Source organism: Prionailurus viverrinus, chromosome B2, assembly GCF_022837055.1.
Source record: "Prionailurus viverrinus isolate Anna chromosome B2, UM_Priviv_1.0, whole genome shotgun sequence".
Lineage (NCBI taxonomy): Eukaryota > Metazoa > Chordata > Mammalia > Carnivora > Felidae > Prionailurus > Prionailurus viverrinus.
The window spans coordinates 115,011,693-115,034,123 of record NC_062565.1 but is presented as its reverse complement, the minus strand read 5'-3'; the positions used below and the strand labels follow the sequence as shown (position 1 = coordinate 115,034,123).

At 42.1% G+C, this 22,431-nt stretch overlaps 1 protein-coding gene across 2 annotated transcripts in view; it reads right to left on the bottom strand.

The window, feature by feature from the left end:
* The window catches only part of RSPO3 (R-spondin 3), an 86,731-nt gene extending 69,016 nt beyond the window's left edge, over positions 1–17,715 (bottom strand). The window contains exon 1 of one of the 2 annotated variants that reach the window (XM_047859472.1): positions 17,158–17,715. In XM_047859472.1, coding sequence (XP_047715428.1) covers positions 17,158–17,254 — 97 coding nt within the window. In that variant the 5' untranslated portion in view covers positions 17,255–17,715. The remainder of the gene's footprint in view (positions 1–17,157) is intronic. The other variant, XM_047859471.1, reaches the window with a different exon arrangement.
* Positions 17,716–22,431: the final 4,716 nt, after the last annotated feature.

Genomic DNA, 22,431 nt, shown 5'->3' with positions numbered 1-22,431 from the left:
ATAAGAAATCCAAATAACATGTTGATATGAGTTTACCAAACTGGTGCTTTAAGCAGATCACACGTTCCATGTAGTGGTCAAGGGGTTACCATAAAAGGTTTGAAAAATGCCTCTGTGAGATGGACAAAAATGCACTATTTTTAAACATACAATATTTTAATATTTGTTTGGTAAGAGTAATTCCAGTTAGGGAACTAGTGGGAAAGTTCAACTATAGAAATTAGTCAATGTGCCGAAAATGGAAATTTGCTCAGCTAAACTATGCCACTCCATTACAAGCTTTACCTAACAATGCCAACTGCGTTTACAGTACGCATAGCATACTTCCTATGATTGTCACAAATGTCATGCTAAACGATGGCTCTTATTCATTGGTCGTAAATTTTCAGACAAGATAATACTGGGAGGCCCAATAAATTCCAGTGTTTTCAGTTGATCTTCCTTCCACCTTCCTGCTTCGTCCTCACTCTTCACATGCTATCTGGTACCCTTATTTCTCAGAGAAAAATCTGAATGTGCGTTGGCTCATTTATGAATGATCTCATTAATTTCCAATTCTGTTTAAACAAGCCTTAAGAAGAAATGCTATACAGCTTGGAAAGAGTGTCTAACAGCTCTGATTTATCTTCAGCTGAATAATGTTTAATTTGAGTTTTATATTTTCTTTCCTTAACCACTGTGACATGCCACAAAGGCAGGTTGTATGTGTGCTTTGCTCACTTTTGTAATGTCAGAACATCCTAAATGTTCAATAAATGGTTGTTGAATGAATGAATTTATGCTGTTTCAATGAGGACTAAGTTTAATCTCAAATTTTCCTCCTATTTTTTTTCCCCAATAGAATTTATTTTTCACTGGTTAGCTTTAAAAACTTATGGTCTAAAAAACTCCATGAAAGTATGAGGAGAAACTCATGCCTTTGAATTGAAGCCCTAAGTCCATACTGAAATTGTGACAGACAACTATCTACCTAAGGGAACAGCATGCTACAAGAAGGAAAAGGCAGAGTTCTTTGATTTTCCTGTTGGAGGAAATATTTTGCAGTTCACATTACATCTCCTGCTTTCAGATAAGTGAAAGATTATGAGTCTCATTTTATAGTGTGTGCAATGGAATCGTAGACTAAATAAATGTTTTCTCTAAATTATACAGCAGAATATTATTAGAAAACAATCTACCTGCCCCCTAATCTGGGATTTCTTGAACTATAGTCCAAACTCAAGAAGATCTAGGTCTAAAAATGGCAATTAGAAAGATGTTATTTTTCTGCAATGAAGGTTATGAAGTTTCCATTTCTTCTCCCTTAAATATCTTTTTATTGGGGTGCCTGGGTGGCTCAGTTGGTTGAGCGTCCGACTTCGGCTCAGGTCATGATCTCATGGCTTGTGAGTTCGAGCCCCACATAGGGCTCTGTGCTGACAGCTCAGATCCTGGAGCCTGCTTCAGATTCTGTATCTCCCTCTCTCTCTGCCCCTCCCCCACTCGTGCTGTCTCTCTTTCAAAAATAAACATTTTAAAACACTTAAAAGTATGTATCTTTTTATTAATTTCTCTGCTAAATTTGGATGAATGTAGGATTCAAGTGGCATTCAACTAAAGACTCAGCAGTGAATGATTGTTATTACATGATTGAAGCAAAACAAGGAAAAGTAAAACCCCACTGCAGATATTTTAACATTATTAACATAGCATCTTTTTATTTTACATCTTTTTATTTACATAGCATCATAGTGCTTTTCCACAGGGGAAAAAAAATCCAGGGCTCCTGGGTGACTCAGCCGGTTAAGCGTCCAACTTTGGCTCAGGTCATGATCTCACAGTTCCATTCGTGAGTTTGAGCCCCTTGTTGGGCTCTGTGCTGACAGGTCAGAGCCTGGAGCCTGCTTCAGATTCTGTGTCTTCCTCTCTCTCTGCCCCTCCCTCTCTCACACTCTGTCTCTCTTTCCCTCAAAATAAATAAACATTAAATAAGCATTTAAAAAAATCCGACTCCTATAAAGAAGGCAAACTGCATATATTAATGAGAAATCTTAGTGATACCAGTGAAGGAAATGAATTAAAATTAAAGGTTTTTTTTTTTCCCAACGTTTATTTATTTTTGGGACAGAGAGAGACAGAGCATGAACGGGGGAGGGACAGAGAGAGAGGGAGACCCAGAATCGGAAACAGGCTCCAGGCTCTGAGCCATCAGCCCAGAGCCTGATGCGGGGCTCGAACTCCCGGACCGCGAGATCGTGACCTGGCTGAAGTAGGACGCTTAACCGACTGCGCCACCCAGGCGCCCCTAAAATTAAAGGTTTTTAGATTATAGTGGAGGCCTTAAATCATCAAAGGCAAGGAGAAACAATAACTAGTCTACAGGATGTATACCTTTTCTAGTCAAGTATGATAGTAATCATCAATAGTGTAGAATTAGTTTTAAATTCAGTCAGTGAAGGCTCTGATGCTTTAAATTACTTAGCTGTGTTATCCCTTAGCACATAATAAATACTTCGAAATGCCATGCAAACAGGAAGGCACAGAAGTGGAACATGAGTGTGCTTCTACCCCCTGAGGTAGGGTACCACCCTATTTTAACAAGTGGTATTTGTATAAGCACTAGAGCCTAGCTGTTATCCCTTTTAATAATATTTAACAATATATAAACCAGAGTTATATCAGATAGGATCTCAGATCTATTATTACTTTGTTTTGGAGGGAAAGGGAGAAATAGCTAAGAACTGCATTTGAACCTGCTGATAAAGAGATCTGTAATTACCGTCCCCCCCCCATCTTTTATAAACCATTAAAACACCAGTAGCAAATTTTTATTATTTTCAATTTAAATTAACTCATTTCTCCTACATTCTGTGCAAAGTAAACCATGTCTCTACAACAGCAACTTAAGACAATATTTTTCAGTTCACATTACATAAAGTTACATGTAATTCCTGTCTTGATTCTTTTTCCCTTAGTCTTTTCCAGTGTATTGGAATCTGTGCATCAGATAGCATAAGGCCTGCTGTTGCAAACATTAATAAGATCTATCATTTAGGAGCAGTTACTTACACTTTGTTTAATCTCTAATGGAAAGGATTTCTCTAAATATTTACACCAGAACAGTTGTCAGAATGAATCCTGCAAAATTGCTGGCATACTCCCAGGAGCAGGGAACTGGTAGGGGGAGGGGAGATTCCTGGTCTCTGGTCGTATAATTTTAAGCAGCCCTAGAATTTCAGGGAGCTGCTTGATAGAATATGAAGGGTTTGTATTAACAAAAAGGTACTTCAGTGTGCAGACCAATTCAAGTAAAGTATCTCAACAGCCACTTTCATTTATTGCTCTTGTAAAAATGACTCTCCATTTGCTTCAGGTTTAAAGTAAAGGGATTATTTAGGTTTCAGAGACCCAGTAAATGAATTGTATAGGAGAAGAGAAACTTGTACAAGAAGTGAGAAGAAGCACCAGACTTATTCTGTGCAATAGTTCCCAATGTGCTTAATACATAGAAATGACTTTTGGTTCCATGAATTGCTGAGTGTGAGTTAGCATGCAAGAATTAGACAGGAGAGAACTGAAATCTGCCAAGATAAATGCAGCAGTGTTTTATAAATTAACTCGGCTGTCTGTGTGTTTGTTTTTTCTTTGGAAGATTCTAAAATTAAGACTGTTCAACTCATCTTCGTAGTAGTTTAGAATTTTGAGAGTGTTTGAGGAAGTGATTTGGGGCTAGGGTAGGGTAGAGAAAATATCCTACGTTGGAAAATCCTGCCAATTTTCATTTAAAATGTGTTCTTACCTGAAGTACAATAGTACTTTTGCCCCTCAGCCTATTTAGTAATTTGGTTAAAAATTATTACATAAAGGTTTCTGGGCTTGTACATTCTCCATTTATAGTATGGATAATATATTAAGTTCAGAGGCAGTTTTTAATGAATTTCTGGAATTTCAATGAGATGTGCACATGGATGCTGAAAATGGCAGTGGTAGCCTGAAATGGTTGGGAATTTCTTTTCCTGGAACTGTCCTTTGATTTATCAGAAATTAAACTTTGACGTATGGGCTCATAATGCTCACAAGTCTGAAAACAGATATGAATCAGGGCTGGGCCCTGGAACCTCAGTAGTGGGTAGAATGGCACATGCTATTGATTATTGATACCAGGGCCAAGTATGCATCGACAAGATCCTGTAAGTTTAACTGGCTTCCTAGGAAATCCCACTGATCTCTGTTAAAAGCTTGGGTCTACATCAAGCCCTGGATAGAACTGGAAAGCTGGGTGGATGTCTCGGAAATGTGCTATAGGAAAGAGAGACTGTCTCCTCTTTATGGAAGAGGCTAAGAGATACCTCAAGAGTTATTCTGAGGATGGCATGAAGTGAGTGGGTGAATAGAGGTCAGGGTGGCTAAAGATGCCACCTGTGGGGTTTCTTGTTACCAAATAGTAATGAAGGCCCTTTTGGACTTAGGTCAACAAATTGGTCATAAATTAGAAAGACAAGACTGAATTTTGTAAGAAACAAATATTTAGCAGCTCAGTATGTGCTCATATAGCTTGTGGCCAAGCAGCATTTGTCTCTATCTTTTGTATTTCATGGCAGAAATGACATGCCATCCAAAGGTAGTGACACAAGTAAATAGAGGTCACAGTTCTACTGCTAAATTTCCAAAAATTAAATTTTTCTATTCTTAGATTATCTCATAGTCAAATTCAAGACCAAAGAAAATAAAATATACAGTGCTACCAAATTGGTAATATCATATTGTCTAGAGGTCATTGTATCTCTTCAAGGTGCACAGTGCATGAGGCCAAGGTTTATTTGCCAAATGTTACCTGGACATTGCCACTTGCCAGAGAATGCTGGCCAGAAAAAGAATCTGACTGCCTGCCTCTCTACGGATTTAAAGTAAGCAATATCTCCCAGCTACATGTTTAAACAAAAAGAGCTAGTGATCCAAAGTCACAGAAGTATTGAAATAATCTGAAATTATTCTGAATCATAAAAGAATGTGAAACTTCCCCCCATTTAAGGACAGTGAACAGTGGGAACTCTGTGTCTTTGTACAATTAAAGATCCATCACATAGAGTGACAGAGTATCCTTTTTGGATATTTGAGGCAATTGCCAATAATTTCAAAGGTGAACTTTCACTTAGGTTATTAAGCACAGATATATTTGTGTTACGTGAATATTTTCCTACAGAAATGTTTAGCAGTCTTATAACTTCTAACATATTACAAGTTTAAAATCAGAGCACCACTTATTGATAACTTCTCCTTAGCTACTATGGCATCATGTTTCTAAGTGGTATTCTTTTCAGTACAAGAAATTGTAAGTGTACTCTTGGCCCTTTCCTAGCTCTGGAGGTTTTAGAACCCCTGTCCTGGAAATGTACTATGATTTTCTTATTTCCAAATGTTACTTCAGTAATATTATATCTAACTTGAACTTAGGATGTTTACAAGGATCTCTTCCCTTCCCATCCTAACCAGACACCTCTTCTACAAAGCCTCAGAGTAAGCTTTTTAGGTTCTTCTCATCTACCGAGGATGGGAAGGAGAGTACTTGCAGAGCAGCACGAGCTCCTTGTGTGTGCAAATGCACCCCTGCAGGCAGACAAAGTGGTTGTCAAGTTAATGGTGACATGAACTGCGGTGTATACGGTGTATGCCAGTGGCACAGTTTCATCTCTTGCTGCTTAGGGTGAATAATCTATTGACGAAAAAAAAAGTGGTGGAAAAGCACTGTTTTCTGGTGGATTTCCTGCTCTCTGTAACTCATGATTGCTCCCAATCCTTAGGGACAAGTAACTAGGTCTGACCACAGAGCAATGGCTCGAGTGTGCTGTGATGACCCTCCTCCCAAGAAGCCTGGCTTTCCTCAGTCTAATTACTTTTGGCAATTGTGGTTATTGGGATTTGGCCTGGTGACTCACTAGAACCCAAATTCTCCCAAGGAGCCCCCTTAACAAGCCGAATTAAGTCTGACAGGAAGCCCAGACTTCCACTTCACTTTTACATGGAGATTTCCCTGGTTTATGACAAGGTTTGAAAATCCTTCATTGACTGGAAAAGAATAATAGATGAGATGTAATGAAGATAACCACCCACAGAAGAGCACATTAGGACAGAAGTAAAAAGCAGTAAGTTCATAAGTAAACAACCTACCACAAAACTTAACCCATTAACATGGAGTTAAAGTATGCTATTTATAGTAATTTTACTCACCAACAGTAGTCAATCTAAAGTTAGTCAGCAATTGTTGAAACTATAAAAGAAAGGAATGTTTATTTCTTTTAGGCAGTTTTCTAACCATTACGTGTGTTCTAAAAACAAAAAGGGCTCGAGGGCACATTACCAATCACTTGGTAAGACATGAAAACGATGCAGTTGTTTATTATTAAGAAGCTTTGAAAAAAAATTTTGGTATGGCTGATACCCCATCTTCTATCCATTTACTGCCTCACTCACCCACGGAGGAGTTCAGCAGCAAGCAGGCTCTCCTCTGGGTGCACGTCGCCCAGCAGCAATGTTCTTGCCCGGTGAAGTCAGTGTTAAACACACTATCGTGTCCTACTGTGTGCACTTTGCTCTCTTTTCTTAGACTCTTCAGCTGAAACAATTCTCTGTCAGATAGTCTGGTGTGTTCTGGTCAGTGCCACAGGTTTAATTAACAATACTCTATTGATAAACAATATGGGGCTATCAGACTACTTTATATTTTAAACTACTACCTGCTCAGAGGACATATATCTCATCTCTTGTCATGCCTCACACAAGTGCATTTTTTCTGTCTGACCCCCATGAAACTGGCATTGTTTTTAACAGCTGCTTGGCTGTAATAGTTATTCTTGTTTTTAAATGTTTACTTATTTATTTTTGAGAGAGAGAGCCTGAGAGTGGGGAAGGGGCAGAGAGAGAGAGAGAGAGAGAGAGAGAGAGAGAGAGAAGAGAAGAGAAGAGAAGAGAAGAGAAGAGAAGAGAAGAGAAGAGGAGAGAGAGAGAGAATATCCCAAGCAGACTCTGCAGGGTCAGCACAGAGACCGACTCCGGGCTCGAACCCACGAACCATGAGATCATGAGCTGAGCCATGATCAAGAGTCGGGAAGCTTAACCAACCTAAGCCACCCAGGTGCCCCTGTAATAGTTACTCTTGAATTAAGGGTTCAACAGTAGTTCTCAGTCTTGGGTGCAAATTAGAATCACCAGGGCTACTTTTGAAAATACAGATGTCCAGGCCCATCCCCAGAGATTGTTTCATTTGGCCCAGGGTGGAGTCTGGCACTAGCTTTTTGTTTTGTTTTGTTTTAAAGATTCCCCAGGTGATTCTAATTTGAAATCAGGGTTGAAAATCACTGTACCAAGGCCCATAAAGCAAGAATTTGGAGTGGAGGTTACTGTTAATACTCATGGTAAAAGTAATGTAACTAGCAGATTTTATGAAACACCGTAAAGATAACTTTTCTGGAAAACAAAAACTAGCCAGTGAAATATCTATTGTGGTTGTAAATTACACAAAAGGTTTTTGATATTTAACTGCAAAATTATAGACTTTCCCATATCCTCATGCCTAAATTAATCTTCTCCTGGATATGCACACGGTACATGAGAAGAATAATCTCAAAGTATTTCATATAAGATGTGCTACTCTATTGCTTCTAATGAAAAAATCAACTTTTTATTTTTAAACCAACTTTTTATTTTTAAAAACCATCAGTAGGGCAAATTTAAGGAAAGGGAGCAAAGGGGTAGAAATAAAGAAAGAGAAGTGGGAGAAAGTACTAAAACACCAGAAATGACCTCTATAGTAAATGTTGGGGAAGAAGCTGTGGTTTATTAAAGGAGGAAGAAGAAAAAATGAGCAAAGAGAGAGTAAGGGAAAGAAAAGGTGAGCTGAGGTTTGAGAAAATACACCTATTACCGCCCAAGTAATAATCCCAGGAGTCGAGGAGATGTGAAGAAATCAGGGAAGGACATGGGCTTTGGAGCCAAACCTGGGCTGAAATCCCAGGTCCACCACATTTTTGTTGAGTGCTGTTAGGCAACTAACATGAGACTATTGGTACCTTCCTTACAGGGTAAGTGTGAACACTAAATGAGATAACATTTGCAAAAACATCAAGTATAGGATCTGGCACTCACAGGTGATTAAAACATGGCAGCTATTTTTTTTTTAAAGTTTATTTATTTTGAGAGAGAGAGAGCGAGCTGTGGAGGGGCAGAAAGAGAGGGAGAGAATGACAATCTTAAGCAGGCTCCACACTGTCAGCACAGATCCCGATGCAGGGCTCCAACCCATGAACCATGAGATCATGACCTGAGCCAATGTCAAGAGCCGAAAGCTTAACCAACTGAACCACTCAGGTGCCCCAAAACATGGCAGCTATGTAGATAATAATCAGAATCTCAACACTCATGTTAATAAGTATAAATGTATAGTAAAATAACAAATATATGAATATAACAGTGGTCTGAGGACTACGAAACTATAGTTTGCCACAAGGCATTTACACTCACTTTGGTGTGACATTTTTGTCTCTTTCCTATCAGTAAAATGTGACCAATATGCCTTTCCTTCTGTGAAAGCCTTTATCAAGATGACTGTGTTCATACCTGTGACGTCCCTTTGAATCAGAAAAGAACATAACAATGAGAAAATAGCTGCTCTTTTTCTTACCAACTTATCAAGCATATGTTAAAAAAACAGTGTTCTAAAATAAGCATCTCACAAATTCTGTTATTTTATATTGTGTGGTGGTGGTTTGTATTATGTGGTTATAAAATGGGGGCTGCTTTACCACTTGCTTTCAGGAATGTGCTTTGTATTGGGGTATAATTATAAATATGCTTACCAGCTAGTTTTCTGAGGACAGTTTTTAGGAGTGAATATAGTGCATTGCATTATTGTGTATTCATTTTAGAAAGATGTTTTAACATAACTTAATTGAATCCTATGCCCAAGCCAAGTGCTCAGAAGAGAACTAGAAGAACAGACACACTGGAAAACACTACCTGTTTCTGATACAGAAGGTCAAAATTGAATAGGAGGAGAAAGAGGGTGGGGTCCTAGCTGTTACTAGGGCTGGGTAACTACACAGAAGAGATGTTGCAGAGGGAATCCACACACTGTCCAGAGGGACTCGGCTCCTTTAAGTTCCGCCCTATCCTCAGAACCACTGATTATAAGACAGCACAATTTGGAGAGAAATCTGCTTGAAAGGAGAAGGCCACTGTTATGAGGAGATGCTGTTATGAGGAGATCCCAATGGAATGATTTTTTAAAAAGCATTTTTTACACCTTATGGGAACATATCTTTCCTTATCATAAAGTTTCTTAAGTCTCCTGTGATCTGTGGCTAGGTAAGACAGTTCCACAGGTGATAAGATTTCCAAGTATGATGTCCAGTTGCATGATTTGGCAACTTAAAATTGCAGTTGAGGGGCACCAGGGTGGCTCAGTCGGTGGAGCATCTGACTCTTGATTTAGGCTCAGGTCATGATCCCAGGGTTGTGGGATCTAGTCCCAAGTCTAGCTTCACGCGGAATATGGAACCTGCTTAAGATTCTCCCTCTGCCCCTCTCCCTAACTTGTGTTCTCTTTCTAAAATAATTTTTAAAAATGCAGCTCAGTGACCATTCTCTTATAAAAATGAGAAGCTGCAGTTAAGAATGATATATTAGATTCTTTAAAATACAGAAAGTACCTTAATCTTATTTTGATTCTACCAATAAGAGTGAGTCTCAGTGTCAGCTATGCAAACCCTTTTAATAATAAATACGGCACCACTAGATTTTATTTCGTGCATTCAACTATCTCCTTTATGTGACTGCAAAATACTTATCTTCAGCCCTGACACTCTGAAACTTTGATTCTGAGCTACTAGATGCTCTACTGGCCCTCAAACAAAAGATAGCTCAAAAGAAAAATAAGTTTCCTAGTCAGTCTGCTTCTCTCACTTTCCCATCTTTTTGTTTATCTCCATTACTTTTCCATTCACCCAATTCTGAGTCCTTATACTACAAAGTTTACCGCCAAATGTGTCCATGTCTTTTCCCTTCATATCCAATTAGTTGCCAAGACCTATACATTCGATCAATAGAAAATATGTGCTGTATACACACCCTTGCTCAATCAGTCACTATCATAACACAGGGCCTTATTATCTTAAACCTGGGCCACTGTAATTGCTTCTTCCATTCCAGCACAGGCCACTTCTGAAAGCCTGCCATGGTAGGGGAGCTCTGCAGGATCTCTCTAGCGCATTCCAAACCAGCTCCCCAGGCACCCCAAGACTCAAGGACAAGATAGGCCTGCTGAAGACTGAGTATGCTGACTGGTGCTATGGATACAGTTTTGGGGCACTAGAAATTGTGAAGAATGAAATATCATAATTAATTCAGTCTGTACTTTGATAAGGTACTTACAAGTTAATCTTTATATGCATTTGCTTATAATAAATGAATACTTATAGTTGTTTGCATTCTCAATCTTCATCCACTAAACTTAGTTGAAAAGGACAACTAAGTTTAGAAGAACTGTTTAACTCCCTAGCCATGATTTACGTTCTCAAGCCAAAAGATGATAAGTTGAAGAGACTGTAGGAATCACTTACAAATTTTCAATCAACCACCCTATTTCACAGATGAGGACTTACAACCTAGTGTGGTAAAGGGACTTGCCTGTGTCATCCAAATATTAGTAGCTATGCTGGCTCTAGAACCCAGTTCTTCTACTTCCCAGTCTACTTTTCCCCACCACACCCTGGGGATTCTCCCTCATTGGCATCTTAAAAAAATTTTTTTTTAACGTTTTTTATTCCTGAGAGAGAAGGAGGCAAAGCATGAGTGGGGTAGGGGCAGAGAGTGAGGGAGACACAGACTCTGAAGCAGGCTCCACACGGGGCTCGAACTCACAAACTGCGAGATCATGACCTGAGCCGAAGCCAGAGGCTCAACTGACTGAGCCACCCAGGCGCCCCTCCCTCATTTGCATCTTAGGTCCCACTCTCTACCATGAATTTATGATGCTTGCTATTCATCAAATTCTTAAATGTCAGATGGAATGCCAATCAGGTAGTGTTTCGAAGACTGGACTAGATTTTTGCATAAGGCATAACGACAGCTAAAAGCTATTAAATACATATTTAACTGGGCAATCATATTCTGTAGTACCACTGAATTTTCTCTATAAAACTTCCAGAAGAATTTTAGTGACAGCAGATGGCAACTAGGTCCTTTGCCAAGATAACAAAGAAAGTGGAAATGCTCTTATCAGATCAGAGGCACCTGTAACTGTATTTTTAAAATGAATTTTTGAAATTATTCAAACTTTTCAAATGTGAAAATGTAGGTATTTTGCTCAAAAGTTTCATATTGTTGCAAAGTCTTTGGAGCAGAAAATGGGATTTCATGGTACTCAATGGCACTTGGACATTAAACATTCTCAGCACCCCCACAATCCTTGAGAATGGAACATTCCATTCTTTTTGGTATTGCTGGATCAGTACTTTAAGCAGAATGCTAGTATATTCCTGAATGGAAATATCTGATGGGTGGGATTAAATAAATAGAAAAAATGGGCAGTAAATTTTACAGATGTACATTTCACACTTCATGTTTTGCAAAGCATTTCAAACTTACTAGGTTGTCCAACAGATGGTAAATTTAAGATAATCCAATCATTTTAAACCTGAAGAAAAAAATCCACAATTAAGAAAGCAATCCACATTTTCCCTCAAAATCAAAAAGCAAGCTAAAAAAGTCTATATAATTTATGATGCAACACTTTTCAAATGATCATTCTCAAAAGCATGCCAATGTAAAATGCACTGTTCAGAGAAGAAATAGCTCTAACCAAGTAAAACATGTAATTTCAACACACTGTCTTGCATGATCCTTACCATGCTCTCAGAACTGAATGATGTTTTCCTAATGGTAACCAAAGTTGAATCTTACATTTCATGAAATATAATACCCACTCTGATGGCATTTCAAGAATTCACTACTTGGAAAAGGATTTTTGGGAGGTGGGATGAGTGGACAGTGGGAAAACAGGAAGAAAGGTTAGGACAACATCCAAAATGAAACATTTAGATGGAGATAAAGCAGGAAAAGATGATTTAAGAAATAACAATATGTAGAATAGTTTTATTTTTTGACACCTCATTCTTACAATTTCAGAGGGACCATTTGGTCTTTAATTCCATTTAAGGTTCTGACAACTGTACACAGTATATACATAGAATTTAAAAGAATGACTGCATTAAAATATTAATGGGAAAATATTTTTAGATATTTAGTAGCAATCTAGAGATCTCTGTCCAGATTGAAATAGTCTAAAATGATCAAATGACTAATAAATTTGTTTTGCAGTATCGTGACATGTATGGTTTCCCCATAATAACTTGAAAATCAAATGTAAGTACATGTTTTAATTTCCATTCATTGCTTTCTGGGGACCTAATTTGTAGAATATTAAATTATGTGTAAAATATTTAGTGGAGAAATGATCTAGCAAAATTTTTCTACTTACAAGTTGGAATACTGTTCATATTTCATGCTTAGAGGAACAATGAAGTGATATTAAGTCAATTTCACACTCATTCTTACATTCTTAATTACTTTTCGTGGAATAGCTCGGGATTAAAAACACAATATTTAAAAATTAATCATTCTTAATGTTCTAAGTAAAATCCTTCTATTAAAGTAATAAACAAGAAATTAAAATAGTTAACAAAAAGATATTTTAAGAAATAACTCTGATAGTATAATAGTGACTATATCAGAATTTACAAAAATAAATGTCTTTTGAGTGTCTTTAGATACTGCCATCACTGCCTACGAGTTTAAATTTGTTGCTTTGATTCATAGATATCACATGATAGGTTGCAGAATATATTTTCTCCAGCAAATTTTACTCATGTCTCCCATCTATTAAACAATGTTTCTCTCAAAAACAAAGTAGACTGGTAACAAAGGTAGACAGATAGGAAAACGCATTGTAGCCAATATCCAAAACATGTTTCCATTCAAAACTAATACTACAAATGCAAAGTAGAATGAAATATTTTTTCTATCCTATAAGTTGTTATTTACTAGAATTAGCAGTGTAATTACCAAGAGTGTATCAGAATCCCAAAGAATGGCTCCACATCCAAAACAATGTCATGAGCAATGGCCAGAGTATTCTAATAAGATGGCTTTTATTTTTTTTACCATTAAAATTATTTGTCCTGTATTCTTACTCCTTTATTTCAGATATACTTATGAAATATTTTTAGAAGTTTCGCAGATTGTGCAATGGAAGCCTTGTAATTATTATGCACGCAATGGCTTTTCACAACTTGTGTGTACCTAGAATCCAGACAATTAAAATCCAATTAATAGATGTATACTACAAAGGCATATGATGTTTCTAACAACAATCTTCTGGAATAATATGATCCTACAATGTCTTCTAAATAACCAAATAATGTTATTATATTTAGCAAGCTTCACTATTAGTATACGTTATTACTGTTATTACTAAATAATTAATTTTTTGACGTTGGTTGCTAATGTAAGTATCAGTCCAAAAATCTCCAGTCAACCAGAACAGCTTATTCCTCAGACAAAGTGGATAAATGATGGTCTGGAGACCATCAGATTTATTACTTGACATAACTGACATTTTCTCTCTGACATGGATCAGCAGGTAGTGTAACTAGCAGGAGACAAATTCTACCTACTAGTTGTATGGCTTTGTATAAGTTACTTAGTCTGTTTTTCAGAGTCTTTCTCTGTAAAATGGGAATATTAATGCCCGCACTTCACATTACTACTTAGGGGTCTGAATGAATAATTCAAGTGAAAGTTTAATGTGCCAGTAAGGTATTGTGGTTATTACCATTATGGTAGATATGACCTTTAATTTTATTAGCATATAATCTGAAACTCAGAAGCTGACTTACTAAGTGCAAAGGCTGAGCTGGAAATGAGTTAAGAACTGGATTTGGGTTCTTGATTTAGCACTGTACTTAAAGCCAAGCCTTGCCTCTGAAAACATTGCTGGTTGGGAGTTTTAAGTAAGAGTTGCATTTCATTCTTATCTTAAATAAATTAAAGTTAGTCATCTCTAGAAGCTGTATATGAATCCAAATAGATAAAAAAAGGTTATTGTGTATCTGTTGCACCCATAACTCCACATATATTTTTAAACTACACAATTCATGTTTAAAGATCACTAGTTTTCACAAAGTACAGACAAATGGTACAGCAGTTGTGTCAGGAAAACAGGAGAATACTAATGTGACTTCATCTGCTACATCTGAGGATTAACCATGGTCCCTTACACTTCACAATACTTAACACTGCAAACAAATGCCGGTTTTTTTTTGGCAAGAAACTTTTCTACTAAAACATTCAAGAGATCACTTAAAAAACTTTGAAAAAAACAGCCCTTACACCTTAATTTTCTATCTCTTGTATCCTTAGTTAAGATTTTAAAAGTGTAGAAAAGTGAAGCTATTTAACTACAGGCCAAAAAGGATACTCTTAAATGTTCACATTAGCTGTCTCTTAGGAAAAATAGTAAGGACCGCTTTTTTATTTTTTTCCTAAAATACCTTTGACTACTACCTTATCTTTCATAAAAGTTTTTCCCCTAGACCGTAATTGAAAAAAAAGTTTTACACATTTCCTTCCCAAATTTCCAAAGAAACGAGTATATGTACACGCAATTTGGCCTTGAGTTGCAATGGACATTTAACAAAGATCTCTCCTTACCCTCCACTCCTTTCAGATTCTCCAAAAAATCATACTGCACCTGCCAGGAGCCTCGTCTGTCTCCTCAGAGGACGCAAGGGGTCGCCCCTCTCCCAGCGTTGCACCAGCAAACCCAGCCGCCAAGGCCGACTCCAGGGCTAAGAAGCAAGGAGCGTCCCTTGTTATGGGAGCTCTCTCCCAGCACCACTCCCACAGAATAATTGGAATTTCAACCCAATGCCACCCACTCCTTCTCTCATCCCCGCTACACAACCAGAGGGCGCCTCTGACTTGGCCTTGAGATGGTTAAGGAAGTCGGAAAGCAGTTCCCCCTTTGACTCTGTGATTTCTGCCTAGTATGAGCCTAGAGGTGCGTCATCCCTTGCTCTCCGCAGCTTTGGGGCTGCATCACAGGGCAGCTTCCCGCACACTTGTCCTCGGGGGGCAGGCGGGAGGGTCAGCTGGGAGAGGTAGGAACGAATGGATGGCCAGTTTTTTTCTCCTGTGTCTTCCTTCATTAACAGGGGTCCTTAAACAGCAATCAGAGGCACCTCTGCACTGACGCTCGGGACCCTGTCCCGCCCCAGAATTTGTGCAGCTCCTGCCCCTGGGGTCCTTGGTGGGGTGATGGAAGTAGTGGGTAAGAGCAGTGTAAAGCAAGAGGCTGCCTTTAGGCCCGGCATCCGTCTCCCAACCGACCAGAGACGAGATTGCCCCATCCCGAGGAGGAAAGGAGGCAGGGACCACCAGGGCGCAAGGGCAAGGCTCGAGCCCCAGGCCGTTCCTTCTGTGAGGCGGCCGCACGTCTTGACTGAAAGGGTGGATGGAGGAGTTACGAAGAACACAAACCATTCAGAGGCCAAGAATAATAAATCGGGTGCCCTGACATGTTTAGCTTGGGCCCTCCTGCCCCTTGCTACGCGATCTCAGAGGCGGGTGAGACCGAGCCGGATCCCCTGGCGCTTGGGCCCAGCTACGTTTTTTAAAGGCAATTTTCAGGTGAATCAGACCTTGTCTGCCCGAGGCGAGTGGCACAAAGGGAGCTTTCAGGGGACCCTCACGTCCAGGGGCAGGGCAGCGACAGCGCAGAGAAGCGATTACTAAATCTCCATCTCACACAAGCCTGTGCTGTGTCCTCTGCGCTGCGCCCGCGCCCGCCGCGAGAGGCTTCGCGGGTCGGCGCTCCGAGAAGGGTCCGCGCGCCGGACGCGTCGCCGCCAAGCGTCACTGGCTCCCCCGCGGCGGAGGTCCGAGGGGCCACCGCAGTAGCGCCGCTCTCTGCCCCCGGCGAGCTCCGGGAAGGTTTCTCCCTCCCTGACCTTACCAGCGTCCCCCACGCTGGAGCCAGGGTCGCCCCCGGCCCTGCTATTTGCGACAGACTCCCCACGGGGGCACAGACGCCAGAGCACCGGGCTACCCGGGCGCAGGGAGACGTGCCATTCTCGCGCCTGTCTCCTAGTTTCTAGAAGACGCCACATTTCAGACAGACCAGCCCGTGTTGAGGGTGCCCTGGGGGTACCTGTTTAATTCAAGCCAGGGCACTGTTTTAAGACGCCTTCACAAGCTAACCGTCCAAGGAAAAGGAGTCAGGATAAGGGGCAGCTAGGAGGCGAGCCTAAGTCTTTGGGGGGAACCCCACCCTCACGGGCCCCGTCTGCCCCAGGGGACCCTTGAAAGAGCCTGAGACGGTAAAAGCGCTCACGCGTGACGGGCAACATCGTAACTGGAAACGCTGCACCTCTGGCTCCCAGCGGCGGGTTCCGCAGTGCCTACTCACCCCCCCACCCCGCCGGCGGAGTGGAATCGCGAATGGCTCAGCAAGCGCGCAGACACGCGAACCCCGAGCGTCCCGCGTGCCTTTCTGGTCTCTCCGTGCGCGGTTGCGCGTAGCGGCCGCGCAGGCGCTTGCTCGCTGGCTCCCAGGCCGGCCCCGCGAGCTCTTCGCAACCCGAGCTAGTTCTCCCTGTCCGAGGCGGCGGCGTGAGGTGAGCGAGCGCCGCGGCCGCGCCTCCCCCGGCGCTTATTCAGTGGCCAGGGGCAACTCGCGGGTCGGGCGTCTGGGATGCTTGGGGCTTCGGGCCCCCGCCCGAGTCACGGAAGGAAAGCACAAATACCTAGAGCTAGTCTAACGAAAGACAGAACTTTTCCGCGAACTTGAAGTCACGAGGGGGCGGGAGCCACGTTAGCGCCCGGTCCGCCCGCTTTGGCACCCGCGAGGATGCGGAGGAAGACAGGGGCGCGTAGCGAGAAGGCGTGAGAGACGCCGTCAATACCGGAGCCTGGACTGCCGCCTTCTCCCGGAGGCGTGGGGTGCTGGGCGGGAGGACCGCTGCAGCTGGGAGCTGACTCTGGACAAGCTAGGAGACCCGACAGGTGAAAGCAGCGGGAGGGAGCAAACGCGTAAAAAACAACAAAAACAAAAAACACTGCACTTACTTCTTCGCTGCCGCCTTCCCCGGGAGGCGTTCTGGCTGCCGATGTATTCCATAAAGTTCAAAATGATAAAAAACCAAGAAATCAGTCGCAAGTGCATAGTAACCCAGTAATGTTTCCCTTCCTTTTCTCCTTTTTCTTCCGTTAATTAAATGTTTTAGAAATATAGGTAGGTGTTGGGCGTACAGAGAGGGAGAACGCAAGCAGCGGACAACTTCTCCCCGCAGATCCGATAGGCTTGCTGGGATGGCAAACGAAGCGGGTCGGGTGCAGGGACACCAACTATTGTACTTTCAAATTGTCCGAGCCCTGGACCCCGGCGGCTCCGCAACGGTGGCTGTCAACACCGCGAGCGAAGGTTCCACGAGCAGCGAGCGGCCTCGCCGGGACGGCCGCAGGTAGCATGGTGAGCGGCGGCGGCGGGTGGGATCCGGGCGGGGGGCGGCGGCGGCGGCGGCGGCCCACTGGGCTCAGAGGTTGCGGTGGCTGTGGCGGCAACGGCGGGGGCCCGGGGATCCTAGGGGAGCGGGCGCCGTCGGCACCGCGGCCATGGCCAAGGGGCGGCGGAGAGACCCCGAGCTGCTTCTGCTGTTCACGAGTAGGAGCCGCTCCAGTGGTGGAGGGAGGGAGGGAGGGAAGGACGGGACGAGGGAGGGGGAAGAGGGGGATGGCTGCGGGGGGCGGGGGGAGCTCGGGGGCGGGGAAGGAAACTGCTGGAGCAACAACCCTGAGCGACCTCAATAACTTTCAATTTCAAGAGGGAAAGAGGGAGCTGGAAAAGTACAGGCGTTGCGATTTGGCAGAGGGACGGGAAGAGGCGCCTAAGGGGTCCCGGGTCTGCGACGGAGCATCTCTGGACACTGCAAAGAAGGCGGAGAACGCGAGCCGGGGGGAGTGGGGGAGGCACAGCGTGGTGAGGAGAGCCCCCTCAGAAGGCAGCTCTCGCGGGGAGAGGGGTGCGCGTTCGCGCTGGGAGTGTTGGGGCCGAAGGTCCGGCGGGCGCCAGACCCCCGCCCCCCGCTTCTGAGCCCGCTACTCTCCGCGGCCCCAGGCTGGGCGCACCCCGCTCTCCCGGGCAGAGCTCCCCAGCTCCCTCGCACCTCCGCCCCCAGCGCTGGCGCTCAACGACTGGCCCCAAGGCAGCTCTAACCTCGCCACCTAGGCAGATCGCCGGAGGGTTTCTATCTGCGGACTCCTTTCCAGTTTTCTTGAAGACCCTCTCTGTAGCTTTGCTCCCTTTCTTTCTTCCTTTCAATAAAGGCAGCTGCACTTGGGTGCCAGGAGGCTGGTCCGGAGGAGCTCCCTGGGCGCTGGCGGTCACTTCGCCCTCGCGTTACCTGCCCGGAGTGGGTAGGAACCAGCGGTGTGTGCGTTCAGGACCGTCCCTTTGGACATTCAATTGTGTTGAGGCTTTCTTCCAAACTGAGCCTTTGCTGCTGCTTTGGAAGATTCCTCCACCCCTTAGGCAGTTCTCTCCTCAGTCTGATTGCCCTCGCTTGGCGCGTGCTCTCTGCCTCACCCTCCGTCTCTCAATCTTCAGAGGATCTGTTGTGCAGTGTGGTTTCTCATCTAGAGGGCAGGGAATGATATTTGGAAAGACTTTTTCCAGTCTTGGGGGAGGAGGGGAGGGTCCACTACTTCCTTCTGTTCCCAGCGCAGGTAAGGGCCGCATGGCATCTGGAAAATAAGGTTCGCTGGTCCACCCAGGGATGGGAGAACCGAGGGCCGGCGTTTCTGAGCGGTATTCACTCTGGCTGTTATTAGTCAGTGGTAAGCTTCCCACCTCTTTTCTCCACTAGCACAAGTCGATGAGCTTCCAGAAGTTACTGAAGAAGGATTTAGTTAAAGTCACAAGCCCCCAAAGTGATTTTAATATAAACTAGTAGGTAGTTGTATTTAATAATATCCTAAAGACAATACTTTGTAACCTTACAGTTTACACAGCCCCTGAGAGGTCACTTTGAAAAAGTCCCCGACTCATATACACCTTGCTAACTGTTATGCTCAAATAATTTAGGTTTGGAATATAGCCAAAGCCTTTCTGGGAAGCAAGTAAGATTTGTATTTCTCTCTTTTTCCTCCATTTATAATCCCTAGACTGGATTGTCTTCTATTTATGTGTTTATAAATGAGAGGGATAAAAAGGTCATTGCTCCTACCCATCCCATTTTGCAAGCTTGCAGTACTTCAAATTGTATGTCTCTGAAGTCGTCAATGGTGTAGTTGTTATACATCCCAGAGGAGAGGACTGAGGAGATGAAGTGGCCCAGAAGCAAAAGGAAAGGAACATAAAATACATTCTTGTTAAAAAGCTAAAAAGTAGAAATTGAGAGGCTGGCTTTTACCGGCTAATTCCTTAATTAAATATTAATTACTTTTATACCTGTAGTGGAATTTTGAAGTTAGATGTAGTTTTCTTTAGATTTCATATTATGGGGAAGACAACAACCGCCTCAAGATTATTTTTGACTTATTTTTAAGAATTGCCATTTGCCACATTTCTTTCTCTGGTGGAACTGTATTTTCTGTACGTTGCATGCATGCATGTGTGTGCGTGTGTGCGTGCGCACACACGCACGCACATACACACACACACATATACTACCCTTTTTTATCTGTTGCATGATGTCCAGTTGCAAATGACTGAGTTTATCACTTTGAACCAGAAAGGTTACAGATAATAGGACACTTCCAATAATGATTATCCAAACAAGAAGCTACTCTATTTTTCTGTGACCGTCCCAGTCAGCTTTGCTTTCCTTCTTACTTAATACCTCAGATCCTGAATATCTGCACCATAAAATGTGGGGGATTTAAAGGCTGTGGGAGGCTCCCTTTGAAAAGGACTCCAGAGACGGCCTTTCTAATCCGGGATACTTGAGCCGGATGGGATGAGATTGCAAAAGGGATGTAAAAAAAAGCAATTTGGTGAACAACTTCAGGGAAATAAACATGAAGAAAGACATGTACTTTTCACTCTGTATTGTGCAGACATATGTTAGTTTGGATGAGAATATAAATGGCAGTGTAAATAAATAAACAAGCATAGAGACAGGCTGCAGTTCTTGGGCTATCCCAGGAAAGAAGTACTAGATGCTGTGTGCAGGGAAAGCTTGTCAAGGAATAAGCACTGTTCTGAGGGAACATAAGGAAAACATTAAATAAATGGAGAGTGTATTCTTTCTCTCTTGACGCTATGCTTTAGAATAACTTTTTCTTGATCCATGTTACCGTACTATTAAACGTGTGTTTACTTGCCTGGCTGAGTCGTCCGTTCCCTCAACTGTCCTAGCAACTTATGGAAGCATGCCATGGCCTATTTTGTGCAACATAGTACCCGCCACCTTTTTTTATAAATCAATAAAATGACACTCATAGAAGTCTGTGGCTGCCAATGTATTCCAGGGCCCAAGCCTAAAGCAAGTTACAAGCCATAGGCTCAGCATAGAAGTCAACGTTTGCTTGTTATTTTTCTCCAGAAAACATTCAAGTCCCAAGGAGTTTGGATAACCAGGAGTTTAGGAGAGTCAGCCAGGAGAATAGAATAGTTTTGGATAAAGATGGGGGACTAAACACATCCAGACTAGTTACTACAACTTCTCATCTCCCCTTTACCACCTCCCCTAGCAGGCAGTGACAACAGTAACAAGTTATTTTTGTCCATGGCAGGAGTGGCATTTTAAGGAAAGAAAATGATTGTCATATTGTTGAATCCATACTCAAATATGTGAAAGGGGGTGTGCTCCAGAAAGAGAGCAAGCCCAATCATTTGGAATGGGATATAGCTAGTAGTGATGAGAGATGTTTGGCAAAGTTCAGGCTGACATCAGTCATTATACCACAGAGCTAACATGCAGATCCTGAAAATGCTCAGCTCTCCAGTTACTCAGATCTGGAGGCATCTGAATAAGTGAAAACAGGGTATTGCTGGTGGGGTAACTGACGCAGCTAGAGGTCATCCCTGAAATGTAGAGCAGACGGCAGCATTTAAAAGCCATTGAAATTAGCAGATGAAGGACAGCTACTATTCTTAGAGCAAGAAATAAAGAAGACAGAATTATTATAACAATTTAAAAAAATGATTAAATGGTTATATAGCATTAAGAAAATGAGAAAGTCAAGACCCATGATGGATTACTTTCTGTCAACAAGAAGGAATGTTCTTCCTCCCAGATGAAGTTATAGGACACTTACAAAACTGGTGAGCACTGTCTAGTGTCCTTATTTTTAAAAACTTCTTTCTTTCACAAATAAGCTAATTGCTGGGCTCATTTAAAAGCGAATAGCCAGTAGTATTTAATGTAAAGAATTTAATACCTCAGAAATTTTTGATTGTAGAGCCTTAATATAAAAAGGCTGTGTGTTGCAGTAAGAAGGGCACTAGACTAGCAATCTAGGGACCAAGGTGAAGTTCTTGTTCTGCACGTATCATTAGGTTTCAGGTTTCTTCATCTGAAAAATGAGAGAATTCAGTTAAATGATCTCCAAAGTGCCTTTTAGCTCTGAAAATAATGACAATATATCCAAAAAAGAAAGGCAGTCTTGTAATTGCAAATGTCAGTGCTATTTCTAGTTATGTGACATCACAGCTTTCACTTACAGAATTGTATTTAATTCAATAGGCCCAGATTTAGAAACCTGCTTGTAAACTTGTTGATTTTCTGGAAATGCTTAACCCATTACAAGAATCCTAGATGACTCTGGCCTAGCAAAATGTGTCCAGAACTAGTTTACTCTTTCTAGATGTCTCTAGACTTTGGGACAAGGTAGAACAAATTTTAAGCCTCAGATTGTGGGCAGATGGTTGGAGTGGTTAAGGAAAAGGACTTTTGAACCTCCTGGAGATAACCACTCAATCTCAGTTCCTGTTTTCAAAAATCTATAGATGAGGAAGGAACAGGGATTTCATTGAATGAGGACTTTCCCTTTTATTTCATGCTATTCCTTTCTTTTTCCTATCTAAATCTTTGGATGAGTATTTATATCCATGTCTCTTTTGCCTCAAGAAACTCTCAGAAAGTCAACAGTGAAGTTTAAGTGGCTGTGGTTGCAGCTTTAGGTTGAGGGCTTACTATCAAAGACATAAAAGTACTATGAAATGGAGAGTGCAAGGTTAGGGGAAAAATCATTTTCATGAGCATTTATTTTTAAATTTTTAATGTTTTTATTTAGTTTTGAGAGAGAGAGAGAGAGACAGAGCGTGAGCAGGGTAGGGGAAGAGAGAAAGGGAGACACAGCATCAGAAGCAGGCTTCAGGCTCTGAGCTGTCAGCACAGA